General features: G+C 42.1%; 2 protein-coding genes across 4 annotated transcripts; both read left to right on the top strand.

Moving 5' to 3' along the window:
- Positions 1 to 3,474: 3,474 nt before the first annotated feature.
- On the top strand, positions 3,475 to 11,814 carry plb1 (phospholipase B1). Of its 2 annotated transcripts, XM_037241476.1 has the most exons (32): positions 3,475 to 3,542; positions 3,640 to 3,757; positions 6,013 to 6,083; positions 6,146 to 6,196; positions 6,317 to 6,377; positions 6,450 to 6,508; positions 6,661 to 6,734; positions 6,809 to 6,852; positions 6,925 to 7,033; positions 7,163 to 7,214; positions 7,483 to 7,563; positions 7,631 to 7,696; positions 7,766 to 7,866; positions 7,967 to 8,048; positions 8,136 to 8,240; positions 8,310 to 8,405; positions 8,463 to 8,534; positions 8,663 to 8,740; positions 8,984 to 9,044; positions 9,104 to 9,162; positions 9,239 to 9,306; positions 9,508 to 9,551; positions 9,629 to 9,728; positions 9,793 to 9,844; positions 9,987 to 10,067; positions 10,146 to 10,211; positions 10,277 to 10,371; positions 10,461 to 10,542; positions 10,742 to 10,846; positions 10,929 to 11,024; positions 11,162 to 11,236; positions 11,455 to 11,814. In XM_037241476.1, exons 4-32 carry the CDS (start codon positions 6,152 to 6,154, stop codon positions 11,662 to 11,664), a joined length of 2,319 nt encoding a protein of 772 aa, XP_037097371.1. In that variant the 5' UTR covers positions 3,475 to 3,542; positions 3,640 to 3,757; positions 6,013 to 6,083; positions 6,146 to 6,151; the 3' UTR covers positions 11,665 to 11,814. The 2 variants fall into 2 exon arrangements, with proteins under 2 accessions (XP_037097371.1, XP_037097370.1); XM_037241475.1 differs by lacking the exons at positions 3,475 to 3,542; positions 3,640 to 3,757 and adding an exon at positions 5,702 to 5,828.
- A 190-nt stretch (positions 11,815 to 12,004) lies between these two features.
- LOC119115867 (serine/threonine-protein phosphatase PP1-beta catalytic subunit-like) lies at positions 12,005 to 17,511 on the top strand. 2 transcript variants are annotated; one of them, XM_037240717.1, is made up of 9 exons: positions 12,005 to 12,119; positions 13,298 to 13,429; positions 14,665 to 14,895; positions 14,970 to 15,074; positions 15,178 to 15,249; positions 15,348 to 15,499; positions 15,574 to 15,708; positions 15,771 to 15,897; positions 15,928 to 17,511. In XM_037240717.1, the coding sequence occupies exons 1-8, from the start codon at positions 12,068 to 12,070 to the stop codon at positions 15,873 to 15,875; spliced, it is 984 nt and encodes a 327-aa protein (XP_037096612.1). In that variant the 5' UTR covers positions 12,005 to 12,067; the 3' UTR covers positions 15,876 to 15,897; positions 15,928 to 17,511. The 2 variants fall into 2 exon arrangements, with proteins under 2 accessions (XP_037096612.1, XP_037096611.1); XM_037240716.1 differs by having other exon boundaries at positions 15,771 to 17,511.
- Positions 17,512 to 17,620: the final 109 nt, after the last annotated feature.

The following is a 17,620-nucleotide window of genomic DNA, read 5'->3' as shown; positions in this document are numbered from 1 at the left end:
CTGTTCCGAGGTATTTGCAGAGCTCGTTCCAGCTTACAACAATGTACAATGGCGTGCCAGAGTGCAGAAAAGTTGCTTTAAGACAAAAGTAGTCCCTCACAAATTTTACTCATGAGTTGACCCACCAAAAATTCTCAAGAAGCCACGCCGGTAACACAGCAAAATATGCCATTTAGCTTTCAAGCGGCCATTTTAATGTCGTTTTTCCAGGTGTCTAACAAAGACAGACTTGTTATAGAATTTTACAAAAATGTATCTTGCGCAGACAGTTTTAATTACCAACACGGAATTTGGTAGCCAAGTCTATAATGAGTAGACTCACAAAAAGTCTTACGAACACGCAAAGTTGTGCATTTTGGTTACAGCCACTAGTTTAAAGGCATTTCAAATCCTAAGTGGTTGATATCAAACCCTTTTTTTATTTATTTTTTTTATATAAACTTGTGAGGGCCGGTGTTAAAATGTCTAATTATGCCCGACATGTTTTAGTGTTCTCCCACTTTCCCATGCCTTACTCGGCACTCTGTAATCAAGTCGCACGAGACGAAGCGTCACCGATAGAAGGCTAGCAAGAACACAAGTCGCTGTCAGACCTTTCATTACGCCCCTGTTCACACGGGATATAACAAGGAGACGTTTATATGCAACTTATTTTCATCACCTGCACATTAAGACCGCATCCCTTAGAATTACCAGACGGCTTACTTTTTGATTTATGCCCAGACTTCCATTTGATTCATAATTATTTACTTGTATATTGCGCAGTAAATGACAGTAGGGCTTTTCTGTCATTATAGGGTTTGCAACAATGCAGCAATCATAGCCGCCCCAGTCGTTTTTATTTTTTACATTCCAGGAAAAATACAGGACTCCTGCCTCTGCATCTTTATTTAAAAGAAAACCCGCATTTCTTTTCCAAAAACAATGTTCTAAATCACACAGATGGCAAAAGAAAAATATGTGTGTGCGTGTCCAACCACGTGTTGCTAGGCAGAATTCAAATGTACAGTTTGAAATGTTTCCCAACACACAAGAAGTCACAAGAAATGTACAATACTAAAATAATGTTTGTGTCTTCTTAATTTACTAACAAATATACTTAGTATTAAAAATCTGGGGCTGTTAAGTTATACACAAAGTTAGTTTGCTGCAGAAATGGCAACAGGTGGATCCACAGGTGAATTGTACTTTACGCCACCTAGTGGAAGAGCATTGAATTGCTTTCCCCTCAACAATCCACCAAACAATGTTTGCCTTACTCAGCAGTTGTTCTTGGTTCCATTCCCAGTACTTTAGCATTGGTTGCAGACACCAGGTGAAAAAAAACACACCAAAACAGGTGAATTAGAAGAAAATAGCATAAACATGCTGCTGGCCCAAAAAATAATTACAAGTGGACAAAAAAAAACCTTTATAAAAATGAGCGCATTACCTACAGGCGACACAGATCATTTCACTAATGTCACTTAATTTGTTTAGGAAAGTATTCATGCCGTCATAAGCACCTAAAAATATAATATATGCCATATGAAAACACCAGAGCGTACAAATTAAGAGGCAAATGAAATTACCGCTACGTTAGCATTTCGTACCTGTCGCCAAATGGGCAGCTGGCCACTCGTTTATAGCTTCTTTTTTTTTTAAGTAGAATTTTCTTTAAGATATGGAATGAGCATTCCAAAAGTATAAAAAAATAACTCCTTTAGAAAAAAGAAATACTTCATGACTACTTTGTTAGCTAGCTGCCATGTGTTTGTCACTTATGTGTGCATTTCTACATTAGCTTCTTGCCGTAGCCGCCAACTGGCTAGCTGCCATGCCGGTCACTTATACATAGACTGCCATTTTAGCGCGTCACGCAAGCCGCTAACGTATTTTTACATGCGCGTGACCCCTCAGAGACATAATTTTTTGCAGAGCGAAAATGTTTGAAGATGGCTATATCACCATGTATGGTGACCACGAGTACATGTGTGCTCAGGGGCAACAGAGTGGGTGTTTTGTGGTTTTGGCCCTTTGGCGCCTACTGCTGGGCAGCCCGACACATATTTCCCAAAACCCCACCGGGAGTTACAGTGAAAGCTACCATCAAAAACGAGTCAAAAAAAGACTTTTGATCAACCTTTCATGGGCTCTTTCCCGCCATACTGTCTGCACTGTATCTATAGAATTTGTCATTGCGGCCCATTGGATGGGTTAGTGCTACCTTACCATTATTGCTAATTGACATCCTCCTTGTTTCCAGGCGACCGCCGAGCGACTGAAAAATGCGTCACGAAGGACATAGCGGGGTAATTTGTGGCTTGAACTAGTAGAGTTGTGGTCCACAGAGAGGTATCATATGGTCATTTTTTTCCACTAACCGCCCCCCAGCAGGCTTCTTTCATGGAGCTACCTGTGTGTGCGTACCACATGAATGACTAAAAGAAAAAGGTTACTTCCCTGGTAACACAAATTCTATGTACAACTGACAAAAATACATCAACTTGGGGGCTACTAGACAGCCGCTAGTGTACAGCAGTCTACAAACAAGTGCGTCTAGTTATCTGTCATTCCAGCCAATGAATGGCTAGCTATTTGCCATCTCAAAAGCTACATACAAGTGTCAAGCATATGCCAGTCAGCTAGTAGGGAGTTAGCAGACTAAAGCTAATGTAGCAGTCTACCTACAAGTGTAGCTAAAAGTGACAAGTTTCGCATCTTTCAGCTAGCCAGTCGTCGGCTAGATAGCTAGTAGCTAGGCCTAGAAGCTAAAGTGAAGCGAGAGTTACAAGAAAATGGAAGCAGACCAAATGGCAGCTAGCGTGAGAAGCCACTGTAGAAATCTACGTACGAGTGACGAGCATTCGTCAGCTAGCTGGCGAGAGTGAGAAGCGGAAGAAGCAGTTAGCATACTATAGTGACACGCATGTGGCAGCTAGCCATTCAGTGGTTGGCGAACTAGGCGAGCATGAGATGCTAACGCAGCACTCTTCGTACAGTATGTTTAAGAAGCATTTTTTTTTTTTCTATTTTCGTAAACACTGGCGGAAAAGAAAATCTGCCGACTTGTTTCCATGTAAATGAACTCCAGTACCAACATGGTTTCTCAAGTATACTGTACATAAGCATCAAAGATGATCTTTTAACTCTATTTACATTGTAGACATTTATTTTCGAGTTTATTTCAAGTATACAAATACAACATGCAAACAGTTGTAAGCCACAGTCCAGACTTTTCAATTTAGAAAAGCACACAACAGGATATTTATAACCCGACACCAAAGCGTGCTCAAACTGTGTGATGTGTGCGTCCTCTGCACTCAAGTGACCATCTGGACGACACCCTGCATCCCTCAAGTACGCGTGAGGACATAGCGCTAAATACGACAACAAAGCAGAGCTTTTCTCCAGTGCAGTTGATCCCCACAAAAAAAAATATATATTATATTTTCATATATATATTTGCAGCGCCATTTCTTTCTTCTATTGCAGTAGCAGTGGTCTTCATATGTTCTAAACCCTTGCAAGAGGTCATTTGCCAAGCTTGGACAATGCATTGTGTAAATAACCGGTTTCAAAATACGAGCAAAAAAAGCTAGCATTGCATAAAACACAATAACTAAAGCTAACCTTGCATTTTTATTTATTTCTTGGAAGGATGGCAGGTCCCCATTTCCCAGCCATAAAGTGCAACATAAAGGACGCCGGAGACCGCGTAGTCGTCAATTAGACAACCGCCGTCGGTCACCCTGAAGACCAAAGGCAATTTTCAAAAGTATGCGGCCATTGCTGTCACACATACATCACTCTGGTGCAATGTATATTAAGAGCAGGGGGTCCGTGTGGTGTTTACGCACGCCATGCATTAATGTGCGTTTACGGCCTAAAAGGGACACGACAATTATAGGTTTGAAGAAGGAGTCATGTAAACAGGCTGTTGGCTAATTTTAAGATTGTACATCTTGAGCTCAGAAGATGAAGTCTGAGGTGCAGATTTAGGTAAAAGACATATCATTAAGTTAGAGGACACTGGGATATATTTGTCTGTCCCTTTCATGGCAGAAGAAAACCATGATGCCTTATTGGTGGAGTGGGGGGGGGGGTCCTAAGCAGTGTCTCACAAAAGTTCGTTACCATGAGGTACCATATTGAACTTCCAGGACCATTATAAGAAAGTGTGAAGTCGGGAACACTAAATTTGACACATCCGGCCCCCCACTGAAACCTGAGACCTAACACTAACGAGTCACATGACACTGGGGTCTAGAAATTTTGAGGTGACAGTAAATTCAATGTAGTAGAGTAAGATGCTGAGATAGCAGTTTGGGTTCGGTGGGCTCTTTATGAGCTCTTAGAACTTATTCATCAACTACACTGCAGTAGTGCCGCCTGGTGGTCACAGTAGGAGCAGTACATTACACCCCACTTTGCCGATTGTTTTCTTGCACCTCTCCTTAACACGGAAATCCACAAGGGGGCAGTGTTGTTCAATAAATATATACTGACTACACTACACTCCTCCCCTTTAAACTTTAACCTCCCCAAACTCAAAATACTGCAATAAGTATAATCGTATAAACAACATATTTTAATCTATAACTGAAAGTGTGGTATGATAATCAAAACGGAGTTTTTCTTTTTTTAATTTAGCTTCCTCAAAATCAGGAAAAAAATAATACATTCATACAAATATTTAGTTTTAAAAATGATTAGATAACTAAAAAGACAAAATAAAACCCATATTAAACTAAATGTTAAATGATGTTACACTCTTGCAGTAATTGCAACGTTACAGCTGGTTAATTTTTTCCCCCGCTTGATGCGAATCTGATTACAAGGCATGAAGATAAACTCCATATCCTGGTTCATTCCAAGGGTCGTGCTATCAACCAAGACAATCTGCGTACACCATAAAACATATCATATCATCACCATCTCCAAAACTCTGCTGGACTTTCACCATTTGACTGAATTGCTTGTCATGAACGCATTTATTATGCAAGCTCTTAAAATATGCGGAAGAGGAGTCTCAAGTTGTAGTTTAACACAAAGTTAAACATCAACCTATTAAATAGATTTTGAGCTTTGGGACCTGTTTGTTGTGCTTTGTTGAAGCGAGACAAAATCCTTTTTGTTCGTTTGTTGACTGAGGTCATCGTATTTTTACACCCAAATGATTTTTATTATTCGCCAGGAAATGGAATCATATCTCTTTGGTTACTATCACTGTATCCACAAAGTTCATAATGTTCTTTTAAAGAACGGGACCTATATATATTTTTAAGAAATGCCTTTATGACAGCCCCAAGATTTAACATCTTTATTTCATTTCATTTCACACAATAAATTACATTATTACAAATTGTAATATTTCTCCTGTTTCGCTATACCGCAATTGCAAGTATATTAATATTTTCACTAAAATATATTGAGTAGATATCAATACAAAAGTTAAAGAAAAAACTTTTGAAGCATCATTTTTTTTAAATCAATTTAAATTACATTGAATTGTTAGCAATACTCTTCCCTAATGTGTGTCAAATATCCAAGACTTCACATTACAGGGACTTTAATAATTTCACACACTATGATAATCTGTTTTTTTAATTCACTTAGCCACAATATTGACATCCACTGCATCCCTGAAGAAGCCAATGAGACTTAACTATGCTTTGTTATATTGTACGACTTCTCCGTCATGCGAGGTGGGGACCAAGCTAATAAAGAGCAAGACAGTAGTTAACTGCCTCACCCGTAGTGCAAGGTGATTGTTTAGTCTGCTATCATGTCCGGATCTATGCTCCTCGCTTGGTTTCTTCTCATTAGTTCTTCTCTTTTACTCACAGGTAAGATGCTCCAAGTCAATTTATAGTGCGTAAATTTGTGTGGGCTCCTAAATCTTTTATTTTGGTCAGGGGCCACTGTGCTCTCTCTCTCTCTTGCTCTCGCTCTCTCTCTTTTTCTCGCTTTCGCTTTCTGTCTAAATAGTTTTTTTTTAAATAAAATATTTTGTACTCTTATCCCACACAGACACTCTCACCATTGACATTGAAGATGTGCTGCAGTCAATACCACTCATCCTGGAGGACACTTCCGATCCGGTAAGTACATCATGAAGCCCGTCCCTAATGCATGCAAAGGCTTAAAAATACTCCGTTTGTAGGAGGACATGTCAAGCAAAGTGGCCGTGCAGCTATGGACAAACAACGTAACGGTACAGTGAGGACACGCTTATGGTTGTGACATACTCGTCTTCTTGACCTTGCACATAAAAACGAAAAAGTGAATTTTAATTTGCTTGAGAAATGCCTCCTTTAAATTGATGCCTTTGTAGGTTATGGGCACTGAGATCCCCTGCAAGGACCGCCGACCGTATCCAACAACACCAAACTCGGGTAACAAATCGGATTTTTACACAAATAACCCAATCATTGAAATGTGAATGGCATTTGGCTTGTCATGTGTAGTTCATCGGCTCAGACCAGCCGACGTGAAAGTGGTGGCCGCAGTCGGCGACTCTCTGACAGTAAGTCAATTGGCCAAGAATTTATGATTTTGATTCATCCAGCTCAACTTTTGAATTTTTTTTTTCAAACTTGATTTGAATACTAATTTAATTCTATTTTTAGTCAAATGTCCACCAATATCTAAATGATTGATTGATTTGTGGATCCGCAGGCAGGCAATGGTGTAGGCGCCGAGTCCAACGACCTTCTGCTGCTCCTGAACGAGTACAGAGGACTTTCCTGGAGGTAACACAAGACCGGGCACGACTGTTAATATTTTTTTATTTGGCGCATAACCGACTCATTTGTTACATTCTCAGCATTGGCGGCGATGAGAACATCACCACGGTCACCACTTTGCCAAGTATGTACGTGTTTCTCGGGTTATCATGACCAGTGACATTATGTCATATGGGTGTGTGTGTGTGTTGTGCAGATATCCTGCGGGAATTCAACCCCTCCCTGACTGGCTTCTCTCAGGGAATCGGAAAGCAGGGCTCACCCGCAGCCTTCCTCAACCAAGCCGTGGCCGGAGCCAAGAGTGGGTCAGTAAGACTCACTCAAATATTAATAAAAAATATATGTATTATTTCCTATTAAAAAAAATCAACACCTTTGCTGTACTCCCATTCTACTGTATTTGACCATGAAGTTTTTTTTTTTTGTTTTTTCAGTGATGTCGCGGAACAAGTGCGCATCTTAGTGGACATCATGAAAAACGACACGGTAATAATTATTGACTCTGATGAACACCATCAACATTTGCTACTACTGCTTTGTAATTTAATAAGACACACACACAATGGGAGTTTGTAGTTGCAAGTAGATGCCACAAGATGGTTGCAAAGTACTTAAAGAGGATCACGAAACATCACCTGTACACAATCGTAAACCCATGTGACGTAGGATTGCAATTTATAGTTTATTTACATGACCACAACATACTTTCAGTTTCGTTTTATATTTCAAGAAATTCTTCTTAACTTGAGCGCAGAGGATCGATTTCCGCAACGACTGGAAAGTGATCACCATGTTCATCGGCGGCAATGACATATGTGACTTCTGCTCAGACAGTGTGAGTACCCAAAATGACGCATGCTGCTAAAATTCCCACACAAATTAAATATTCTTAAAACACACAGGTGATCTTCTCACCCAGGAATGTGGCTGAACGCATTCGTCGAGCTTTGGATATACTCCACAATGAGGTACACACACCAAAGTTATTATCACCCAGGCACTGGTAGAATTTAAAACACCTTTTTATGACTTTTTAGGTGCCACGTGCGCTTGTCAACCTGGTGGAGCTGTTGAACATTTTACCGGTGCGAGATCTGCATAAAGATAAAACGCTGGGATGCCCCACCTGGTTCGGCAGGTCAGTGACGATGGCACGATAAACAACACCAAAAAAGATCAACGTTAGAGTCACTAAGCCAAAGTGAGAGATTAGCGAACACGATGTATGTTTTCCTCAGGATGGTTTGCCCGTGCGTATTGTCGCCAAAAGATGGCTCAGTTGAACTACGGAAGACGGAAGAATTCCTCCGAGGTTATCAGGTCAGTTTTGACATACTTGTCAACGGCAGTGAATGAGTTTGAAGCACCGCTTTTTTTTTTTTTTTGGCCGTCTGTTCCTTTTCCTAGCACGCAATGCGACAGCTGGTGGACTCCGGGCGCTACGACACCCATGACAACTTCACCGTCGTCCTGCAGCCTTTTTTTAGGGAGGTTTTCCTGCCGACCTCTCCGGTAAAACCTGCCACTATTATAACATGCTGTAATAATCCTAATCATGATTCCAAATGCTTTTGCTATCAGGATGGAAGGCCCGATCGCTCCTATTTCTCACCTGACTGCTTTCACCTGAGCCAGAAAGCTCACACGCTGATGGCCCGAGCCCTCTGGAACAATATGGTAGGATTTGCGTTGATTTGATTTAATTTGATTTGAAATCTCGCTTGTTTCATGCAGCTCGAGCCAGTGGGAAACAAGACATTCACGCAAGACTTCATGGTTGAGTTTGATCTCAAGTGCCCCTCTGAGGTAATCATATTTTTGTGTGTTTGCAATTTGACAACATTTCCTCCGCTCAGTTAATGTTGGAATATGTATTGAAATGTATTTTGGAAATTTGGCCAGGCTCTGAATTATTTGAATGTCTTTCCTTTTAGGCAGCACCTTTCTTTAGAACGGCTGTTAACAGCAACTACACGTTTCCAGGACCTCCACCGACTCCTGCACCGATTACCGTATGTTGCTTTTTTCATTTATTTACACTCAGTCAGCTCGCTTAATTTGTTTTCTATTTGTGTTAATGCAAAGGGATCTTTGCCTGATTTTGCCATTCCTGCTCTTTAAAGTTGCTGTGAAGGGAAAATATATTTTGAAGAGTGTTGTTAACAACTCAGCCAAATTTGAACTGCAATATACAAAATGCAAACAAGCTCAAATTGGGACTCAAATTTGAGAAAAAATATTCTGTTCTTTTGTAGAACTGGGGCAGCGACTTCTCATGTCTCAACACGGAACCGTCCGACTCGGCGCCCACTTCAGGTACCAACCTGACTCCACTAGTTGGTCAACAGCATGTCATATTGCGCTGGTTGTGTTAGCTCACAAGGTCCGGCCGGCCGACATCAAGGTGGTGGCTGCTTTGGGGGACTCCATAACAGTACGTCTTCTAACCACGACCACCCAAACAAACCATTTAAACCGTCAAAACAAATGTCATATTTGCTGTGTTTTAGGCCGGCTTTGGTGCTAAGGCAAAGACTCTATTGGAGCTCAGAACGGAATATAGAGGAGTGTCGTGGAGGTGAGACGTTATGTTGCAGTTTGACCGAGCCACTTTTACCCACAAAAATATGATTTGACTTCAAAATCAATATTTTCAAGTCATTCGGACGTATTCCTGGAGATTTAGAAAAGCGCCCCCTACTGTCAGACATATATTGATGCAACAGCCAACCTCACACTTGTTCAGGTTGAATTTACTTGCTGTCCTCTCACCCCGTAGCATTGGAGGCGATAAAAGCCTGGAGACTGTTACCACTTTAGCAAGTAAGACATCCTACCCCTACGTAAAGATGCGATGACACTGCTAGGAAGCAGCGTCGAGCCTATGTTGCCCCCACCAGACATCCTCAGGAAATTCAATCCAGACCTTAAAGGAGCATCAAAAGGTCAAGGGAAGAAGAAGAGCGGCTTCAACATGTCTGTTTTGGGAGCCAAAGTCTCGTGAGTTAAGCTATTTCTTATTTGTGTATTTATGTATTCCACGTTAATAATAAAATAAATACAGGGGAATTCCAGGACAAGTCAGACGCCTGATTGAAGTGATGAAAAACGACACTGTGAGTTTTACATTGCATAGTAAAATATATCAAAGGTGAAATACATCGTGTTAAAAATATCAACTATGATTAGGATGCATGCTTTAAAACCAAAAGTCTGTGAATATTAAAAAAAGATATATTTCAAAATACATGGAAGCAGACGGTGGATTTTGCCAACGATTGGAAGCTGGTGACTCTCTTTATTGGCGGCAATGACCTGTGTCAGTTCTGCAACGACAGGGTGAGTCAGCCATCACATCAACCTCGGGTCATCAACTTCATCTGATCCCATTCGAGTAAACAAAAGTCTTGTCTACAGGCCTCTTTGTCGCCTCAGAACTTCAGCCGTCACTTGACGACCAGCTTGGACCTGCTGTACAAAGAGGTGAAGTAAGATGCTATGCTAAAAAATGTGGTCTCGCTCTAACAATAGTCTGCACACCCCTTTAGGTTCCCAGGACCATAGTCAACATTTTGGAAATCCTGCAGATCGAAGTCCTGCGTAGGATCAAGGGGGACAGTATCGGGTGCAACGTGATACAACCGTATGCTCATCATATCCACTACTCTGTATTATTTATGAAAACCAATGGTTAGCCAAGCATGTGTGTTTGTTTTGATGATTTGTCGTCAGATTGTCATGCCCGTGCTTCATACTACCGGGAGACGACTCTCTTGAGCTGGCTGAAGCCAAAAGGATCAATCGAGAAATACAGGTGAGAACTGTAGTTTGTATATATACTTGTTCCCAGTGTGTATGATGGTTTTTACAAAAAATAAATCTTACAAAAAAAACACAAGAGTCCAAAGTTGGCTGGGATGGGTTCCAGCTCACTGCAACTGCGGAGCAGCATCTAAAATGGGTGTAGGAAGTTTGGCAAAGCAAAAATGGTTCATTTGTCTTTTCTCCTTCAGATTGAGACTGAGAGAGTTGCATACAGCGGTCGCTATGACGACCGGGAAGACTTTGCCGTGGTGGTGCAGCCCTTTTTCAGAAACTCCATTATCCCTTTGAATGCTGTAAATCGCCTCCACACATACTGAAGACCGTTCGATCGCAGTGAGAACAAATAATACTTAAAACTTGCTTTCAACTCATTAGGACGGCCGACCCGATGTCACCTACTTTGCCCTGGACTGTTTCCACTTCAACGAACGGGGACATGCCAAGATGGCCGTGGCCATGTGGAATAACATGGTGAGTGAGACGACATCAGACAAGTGGAAAAGGAAGCTAACCCTCAGCAGAAGTGCCACAAGTATTCCCACTAGTCTAGCTAAGTAGAAATGCAAACTATCGTGTTGTTGTTTTTTTAAGTACTGGTTTCTTTCCAGTTGGAGCCTGTGGGCAAAAAGCAGACGTACAACAATTTCACAAGTGGCAGAGATGTCATCAAATGTCCCACAGAGGTGAAGAAACTCGTGCTTATATGGTGGATTTAAAAAGTCGACACACCCCTGTTCAAGTGTCATATACAAGAGACCAAGATCAATAATTCTAAACTTTATTGATTTATTTAGTTATTTTTTGTAATATCACAAATAAAACGGCATTTGAACAAGGGATGTAGACCTTTTTTATCCACTACACATCTCCCATACTACAATATCTGTCTTGTACATTGCAGGAGCATCCGTATATCTTTACAAAGATGAACAGTGCAACACACTGCTCTGAGGGGGTCCCGCTATGGCTGACCACAGTGCTTGCCGTTTTCGCCCTCCTGCTGGGCGGGGCCTTCACCTGGCTGATGCTCACATGCAGAGCCAAGATGACTGGGAGGAGCGTGAACTCAGTCGTACCAACAGAAGTGCAAATAAAGACCTCTTTCTTTTAAACTAGGGCAAGGCTAACTGAGTCCAGTAATATTCAATATGCAATAATTGATGTGTTAAATAATAGTTCTGCACTTGTCTTTTAAATGAACATTTTGTTATATATTTTAATCTATTGGAAAACATGATTGTAATAAAGATTTTATACAGTTTCTAATTTTCCAATTTACATGTTTTTTTACTCTACTAAATGAAATGTCTTAACTAAAAACAAGGTAAAATTATATAATTTTTAAAAAGATATAAACGATTAATATTAAAAAAACGAAATATGACTTGTATTTATTGACGTCTCAATAAAGTTGTAAACGCATCTCTGGGTGACACCAGCGCCTTCTAGTGTTCGCTGGACGCACTACGACTTGCTCTCGTCCAGTACGAGTCGACTCCCATCAGAGCGTGAAGATGGCGGAGGGCGAATTGAACGTGGACAGCCTCATCTCTCGCCTTCTAGAAGGTGAGTCCAAACACACACACAGATCCCTGACGAATTCGCTTTTCGGCTTTGCGCCACCCTACTCACGGCTTATTTTCCTAAACCTCCGGAGCAGCCGCCTTGTTTTTACGTCACTAAAATAGCAACGAAGCTAACTGAGTAGCTCGTTAGCTTGACGCTATCTCGAGCCCCCTCAGTGTTTATAAACAGTCGGGCGGTGAACGCCTACGTTAGCATCGCTTAGCTTCGTCGTGTACTTTATGACGATCAAGGCCACTTGATGTCCCACGTTGTTCATATGACTAAAATGACCAAGTTTGGACATAATATTTGATCGAGTAGGAGTGGCAGTTTCGCGTATTAGGAAATTTCCCCAAACTCACCAACTTAGCTTTAATGGGTGTTGCCTTTCTCGTCGTTTGCCTTACGAAAGTCGGAATCTCAAACAGTTGTTCTCTAACTTTTTATATAGTTCACACCACTTAAAAAACAAAAAAACAAACTTAAGTGTCCGAGTACCACCATTAGGGCTAACATTAAAACGCAGTAGGCCTAATTGTCCATCAGAAATTTTAATTCCTATAAAGTACTGTATTTCGTGACATTTCAAAAATTGAGTCATCGCACCGCCATTTTTTCCTTTTATAGAGTTGCAAGCAGACATTTTAAGTTATAAAGTGATGCCAGACAGTTGAAGAGAATATTCAATCAAGTTAAAACCTTCATTTAACCAGAAAACAAGACCCACTGAGCGATAATGACGTTCAAATATTCCCCACCCCCCTAAAAAAATCAGAACTAACCTGTCTTGAGAAAAAATCATATGTGGGTGAACAAGTGGACATTTTGGCAGACATCTGCTGCACAAATTGCGAAACATTTTTATGGTGGGAGGACCAGATTGCAAGCTAGAAGGGGTGTAAAAGAAAAAAAAAAGAGGGCGAGATGAGCAGTATCATCATTTAATGTTCTTAATTAAGAGCCTTGCTGTTCCCATGAGAGATATTTTTTGCCGTGAGTGCAGCGAGCTGCTTTGGCATCGTTAAAAATGTCCTTGGCACAAGTTCATTTGATTTATTTCTCGCCGTCACTGCCTTATTGAATGAACATAGAGGGCAAAAACACTCAGCGTGGTTTATGTTCTGTTAAAAAAAACAAAAAAAATGGATAGAATGACTCCTCTTGTCTGTGTGCTCCAGTGAGGGGATGTCGCCCCGGCAAGATCGTGCAGATGACGGAGGCGGAGGTGCGGGGCCTGTGCATCAAATCCCGCGAGATTTTCCTCAGCCAGCCCATCTTGCTGGAGCTCGAGGCTCCCCTCAAGATCTGTGGTCAGTAATTCGCCAGGCACTTCCTCCATTTTGTCTGTTTTCAAGCGTCGAATAGAGAACACACACCTCTGCAAAACATCATCACTTAAGGGTTTGGTTTTGAAAAAGCGACAGATGGACCAGGTCATGTAAATTGATAACATTGCATGTAATATATATATTTTTTATTGTATTATTTGAAAGTGACACAATTAAATCGTTTTTCTAATTTTGTTTTATTTTGTTTGCAATGAATACTGTACTGTAATAAATAAGTACTTTGGGCAACCCAGGACATTATGAACACTATGAAAGGAATTTAAAAAGTTTTTCATCTTAACACGTACTGCTAGAAGAAGCCTGCAAAAGAGTAGCGGAATCATAGGGCGAGCTTTCTGCGGATCTCCCCTCAAATAGCCAGAGACTTCGATGTTAGTGTGCTGCTCATGCAGAAAGCAGCTTTGCGAGTCCTGAGGGCTGCACCACTGGGGAACTCCCACTCTGTACACACACACACAAATGTACAAACGCGCAGTCTATTTCTTGCGCTGCAGCTCTGAGTTGTCTTATATAACCACTCCGCATCACAGAACACTCGCCTGGGTCACTCTTTGCTTGCTCGGGGAAGGCAAACAATGTCTTGTCATTCCATAGCCCGAACTCAAGCGTGCTCTGCATTCCAAACAGCTCTTGACTTTTCCTCCATGTTCTTTTGGACCGCTTATTAGGAAGGAAGAAAGCCAACTTATGAAACCACCGGACAGATCTCGATCTGCCCCATTTGCCTCATTTTGATGGCCAAAAAAGAATTCCTGGTTTGCCGCCAAAATATTCTTACCACTTGTGCAATCATTCATTTGCACTTAGTGTGTTTTTTAATCTTCGATACAAAGAAGGCCCAAATAAGACGTTGCGTTGCAGTCATGTCTCGTTTTGGTGCCAGAGGCGGTTTTCCGTGTAAGACAAGAAGTACCATAAATTGCAATTTTGACCATTCAGGTCCGTATGCGGTCGGGTTGTGTCCTGGTCCTGTTATTATTTTTTTGGGTTGACACGGTTTTTTGGTGGCATGGTTTGCCGGAAAGGCCCTGGCACACGTGCCGGCCGCAACTGGGCCTGTTATTACTCTGCTGACCTTCAGCGAGGAGACTGAATTAGAACAGCTCTTATTTGGGATATAAAAAGAATTAAGGCTTGGCGTCAGAATTAAGCTCAAGAAAAAGCGTTGGTTCAAACATGTCCTCTCTCATGGTCAGGTGACATCCACGGCCAGTACACGGACCTGCTGCGTCTTTTCGAGTACGGCGGCTTCCCTCCGGAGGCCAACTACCTGTTCCTCGGCGACTACGTGGACCGTGGCAAGCAGTCGCTGGAAACCATCTGCCTGCTGCTGGCCTACAAGATCAAGTACCCGGAGAACTTCTTCCTGCTCAGGGGCAACCACGAGTGCGCCTCCATCAACCGCATCTACGGCTTCTACGACGAGTGTACGTTTGGACACGCACAAACGAGCCTCACCGCCGCACGCAAATAACATTTGTTCTGCGTATGCGCTCGCCAGGTAAGCGCCGCTTCAACATCAAGCTGTGGAAGACCTTCACAGACTGCTTCAACTGCCTGCCCATCGCTGCCATCATCGACGAAAAGATCTTCTGCTGCCACGGAGGTCAGTAGATGACAGTTCAAGTCAACAAATACAATGACACAACTCGAATCAAGCAAAACTGTTTACCCTCGGAAAATAACCAAGTGGTGTTTTTACCTTTCAGGACTTTCGCCAGATTTGCAGTCCATGGAGCAGATTCGCAGGATTATGAGGCCAACAGATGTGCCTGATACCGGTAACGTGTTGGAAACAATTTCTATTTCCAGGTTTCCTTATGGCAGCAAATGAAAAAAAACATCTTAGCATTTAAATGTGTGTTTTCGTGATCCACAGGTCTGCTCTGCGACCTGCTTTGGTCGGACCCGGACAAGGACGTGCAAGGCTGGGGCGAGAACGACCGCGGGGTCTCCTTCACCTTCGGCGCCGACGTGGTCAGCAAGTTCCTCAACCGCCACGACTTGGATCTCATCTGCAGGGCCCACCAGGTAATCGCTGCGAGCGTAGACGGCTGCGCTTTGGGCGGGCGGGAGGGAATGACGACACGCGCCTCCTCTGGCAGGTTGTGGAGGACGGATACGAGTTCTTTGCCAAACGCCAACTGGTCACACTGTTTTCGGCGCCCAACTACTGCGGGGAGTTTGACAACGCCGGCGGCATGATGAGTGTGGATGAGTCGCTCATGTGCTCCTTTCAGGTACAATCACACACACTGGAGTGTCATGTTCATATCTGATTGTTGATTTCTCTTGTTTAAAGATTTTGAAGCCCTCAGAGAAGAAGGCCAAATATCAGTATGGGGGGGTCAATTCCGGTCGGCCTGTCACTCCTTCCCGCACCACTCAGGCCCCGAAGAAGAGGTGAACGCGCAGCCTTGTAAACCCCCCCCCCACACACACACAGACACACACACACACACACACACACACTGAAATACCGCACACCCTCTGACCCAGCAACACCCACCCTCTCAGTCCGCTGCATAGCACAGCTGCAGTGGAACCTCCAAAGTTGATGTTCAAATTTCTTCGTAAAGTTCATGCAATAAGAGCTCAAACGTATTGATTAAAACAACTCTGATCAAGTGTTTATTTACGTTAGCCCGGTTGTAAGTAATTGATGTTTGATTACTCGGCGCTCATTTTGTGCTAAGCAGACGGACGCTTACCTTGCGTGACAGTAAGTTTAATTTCATGTCTGGTACCAACACACCAAATTTAATCAACTGGAGTCTCTTATATGTTCCCCCTTAGGAGGTTCCACTGTGCTAAACTGATTTATTTCCACTGACAACTCTTCCCCCAGCCATCCATTGACCGCTCTTTTCTTAACATGTAAGCGTACATACGTTTGCTGTGACCAATCTGTTACTTCACATTTGTAATCGTTTGCCTGTTTGTTCATATTTTGATAATATTAACACACATTGTGAGGGGAATAAAAATCTGTATTTTTTTTTTTATTTTCTCTTGACACACAAAAAGTCTAATTGGTGTCATTTTGCTGAGTGAGCGCCTCCCGATATTCCAGCTGAACACGCTTACGTACATGTGTATTAAAGTACATGTATTTCCATCGCTATCGACACGTGACGTCTCCCTGGTTAGTTGCAAAGAATGTGAAGGGACCGGTATTTATGAAAGATCGAACTTCCCGCCCTCCTGACATGAATTCCACCGTGCCTCTGTTTTCAAATATTCCACAGACAACAGTGGAACCTCTGACGTCAACAAACTCTCGTTAAATTAACTTAAACCAGCAACCAGTGGCACCATAAAACCTTCAAATGTAACACTCGGTCCAAAACGATCCAAATGAAACTTATTGGTTCGCAAAATATTGCTCCAAATCAGCATTCAACTTTGGAGGTTCCACTGTATTTTTCTTTTTGTCATTTGTCATATCAGGATTGTTTCCTTAGGCAGTCATATCATCCTTTTTTTAAATGGTGAAACATAAATTCATAGAATTTTTCGATGATGGTCAGTATTTTTACTTGATTATTTTGAATCGAGACGTGCAGCGTGTGTGTGCGGCATGTCCTTGCTTTTTCTATGATAAGTGCTTAAACCAGCTTGTGGATTCTTGTTAAATGTGTCAAAAGAAAACTACTAAATACTCAAACGAATTGTACGTGATGACACAGAACCGCATCTTTTTGGAGCTTTGCCAAGTGTTGTCCTTCCATCCTACTCCTCTTCCTCCCCATCTTTTTGGAGTCTGATGACTGGCAGTGGAAGTGGCCATAGGCTTGCACCTGACCTGGCATTGCTATTGTGATCGTGACGCCACCTGGTGTTTAGATGCGATGTACTACAGTAACGCTCTCCGCCTGCTCTTTGGGGCATACTTCTTCTATATGTGGTTGTTTTTGTTTGTTTTTCCTCTATTCACACGCTTTTAATTTATTTCCTAATAACAACATATGAAATGAGTGCAGTGTTAACCTAGTTTTGCAATTTGTACGAGTTTGAAAGTCAATAAATGGGTGGAAACTCAAGTCGTTTGCTTGCTTTTTGAGAGTAAAATACTACTTTTGGAAATACAGGCACACATAAACAACCAATATTACATAGGTCAAAAAGGTGAAGTGCAGTAATTAAATGTGT

Source organism: Syngnathus acus, chromosome 22 (assembly GCF_901709675.1).
Source record: "Syngnathus acus chromosome 22, fSynAcu1.2, whole genome shotgun sequence".
NCBI classification, from domain to species: Eukaryota; Metazoa; Chordata; class Actinopteri; order Syngnathiformes; family Syngnathidae; genus Syngnathus; species Syngnathus acus.
Note: the sequence above shows the minus strand (reverse complement) of the source record. Positions and strands in the feature narration are given on the sequence as shown.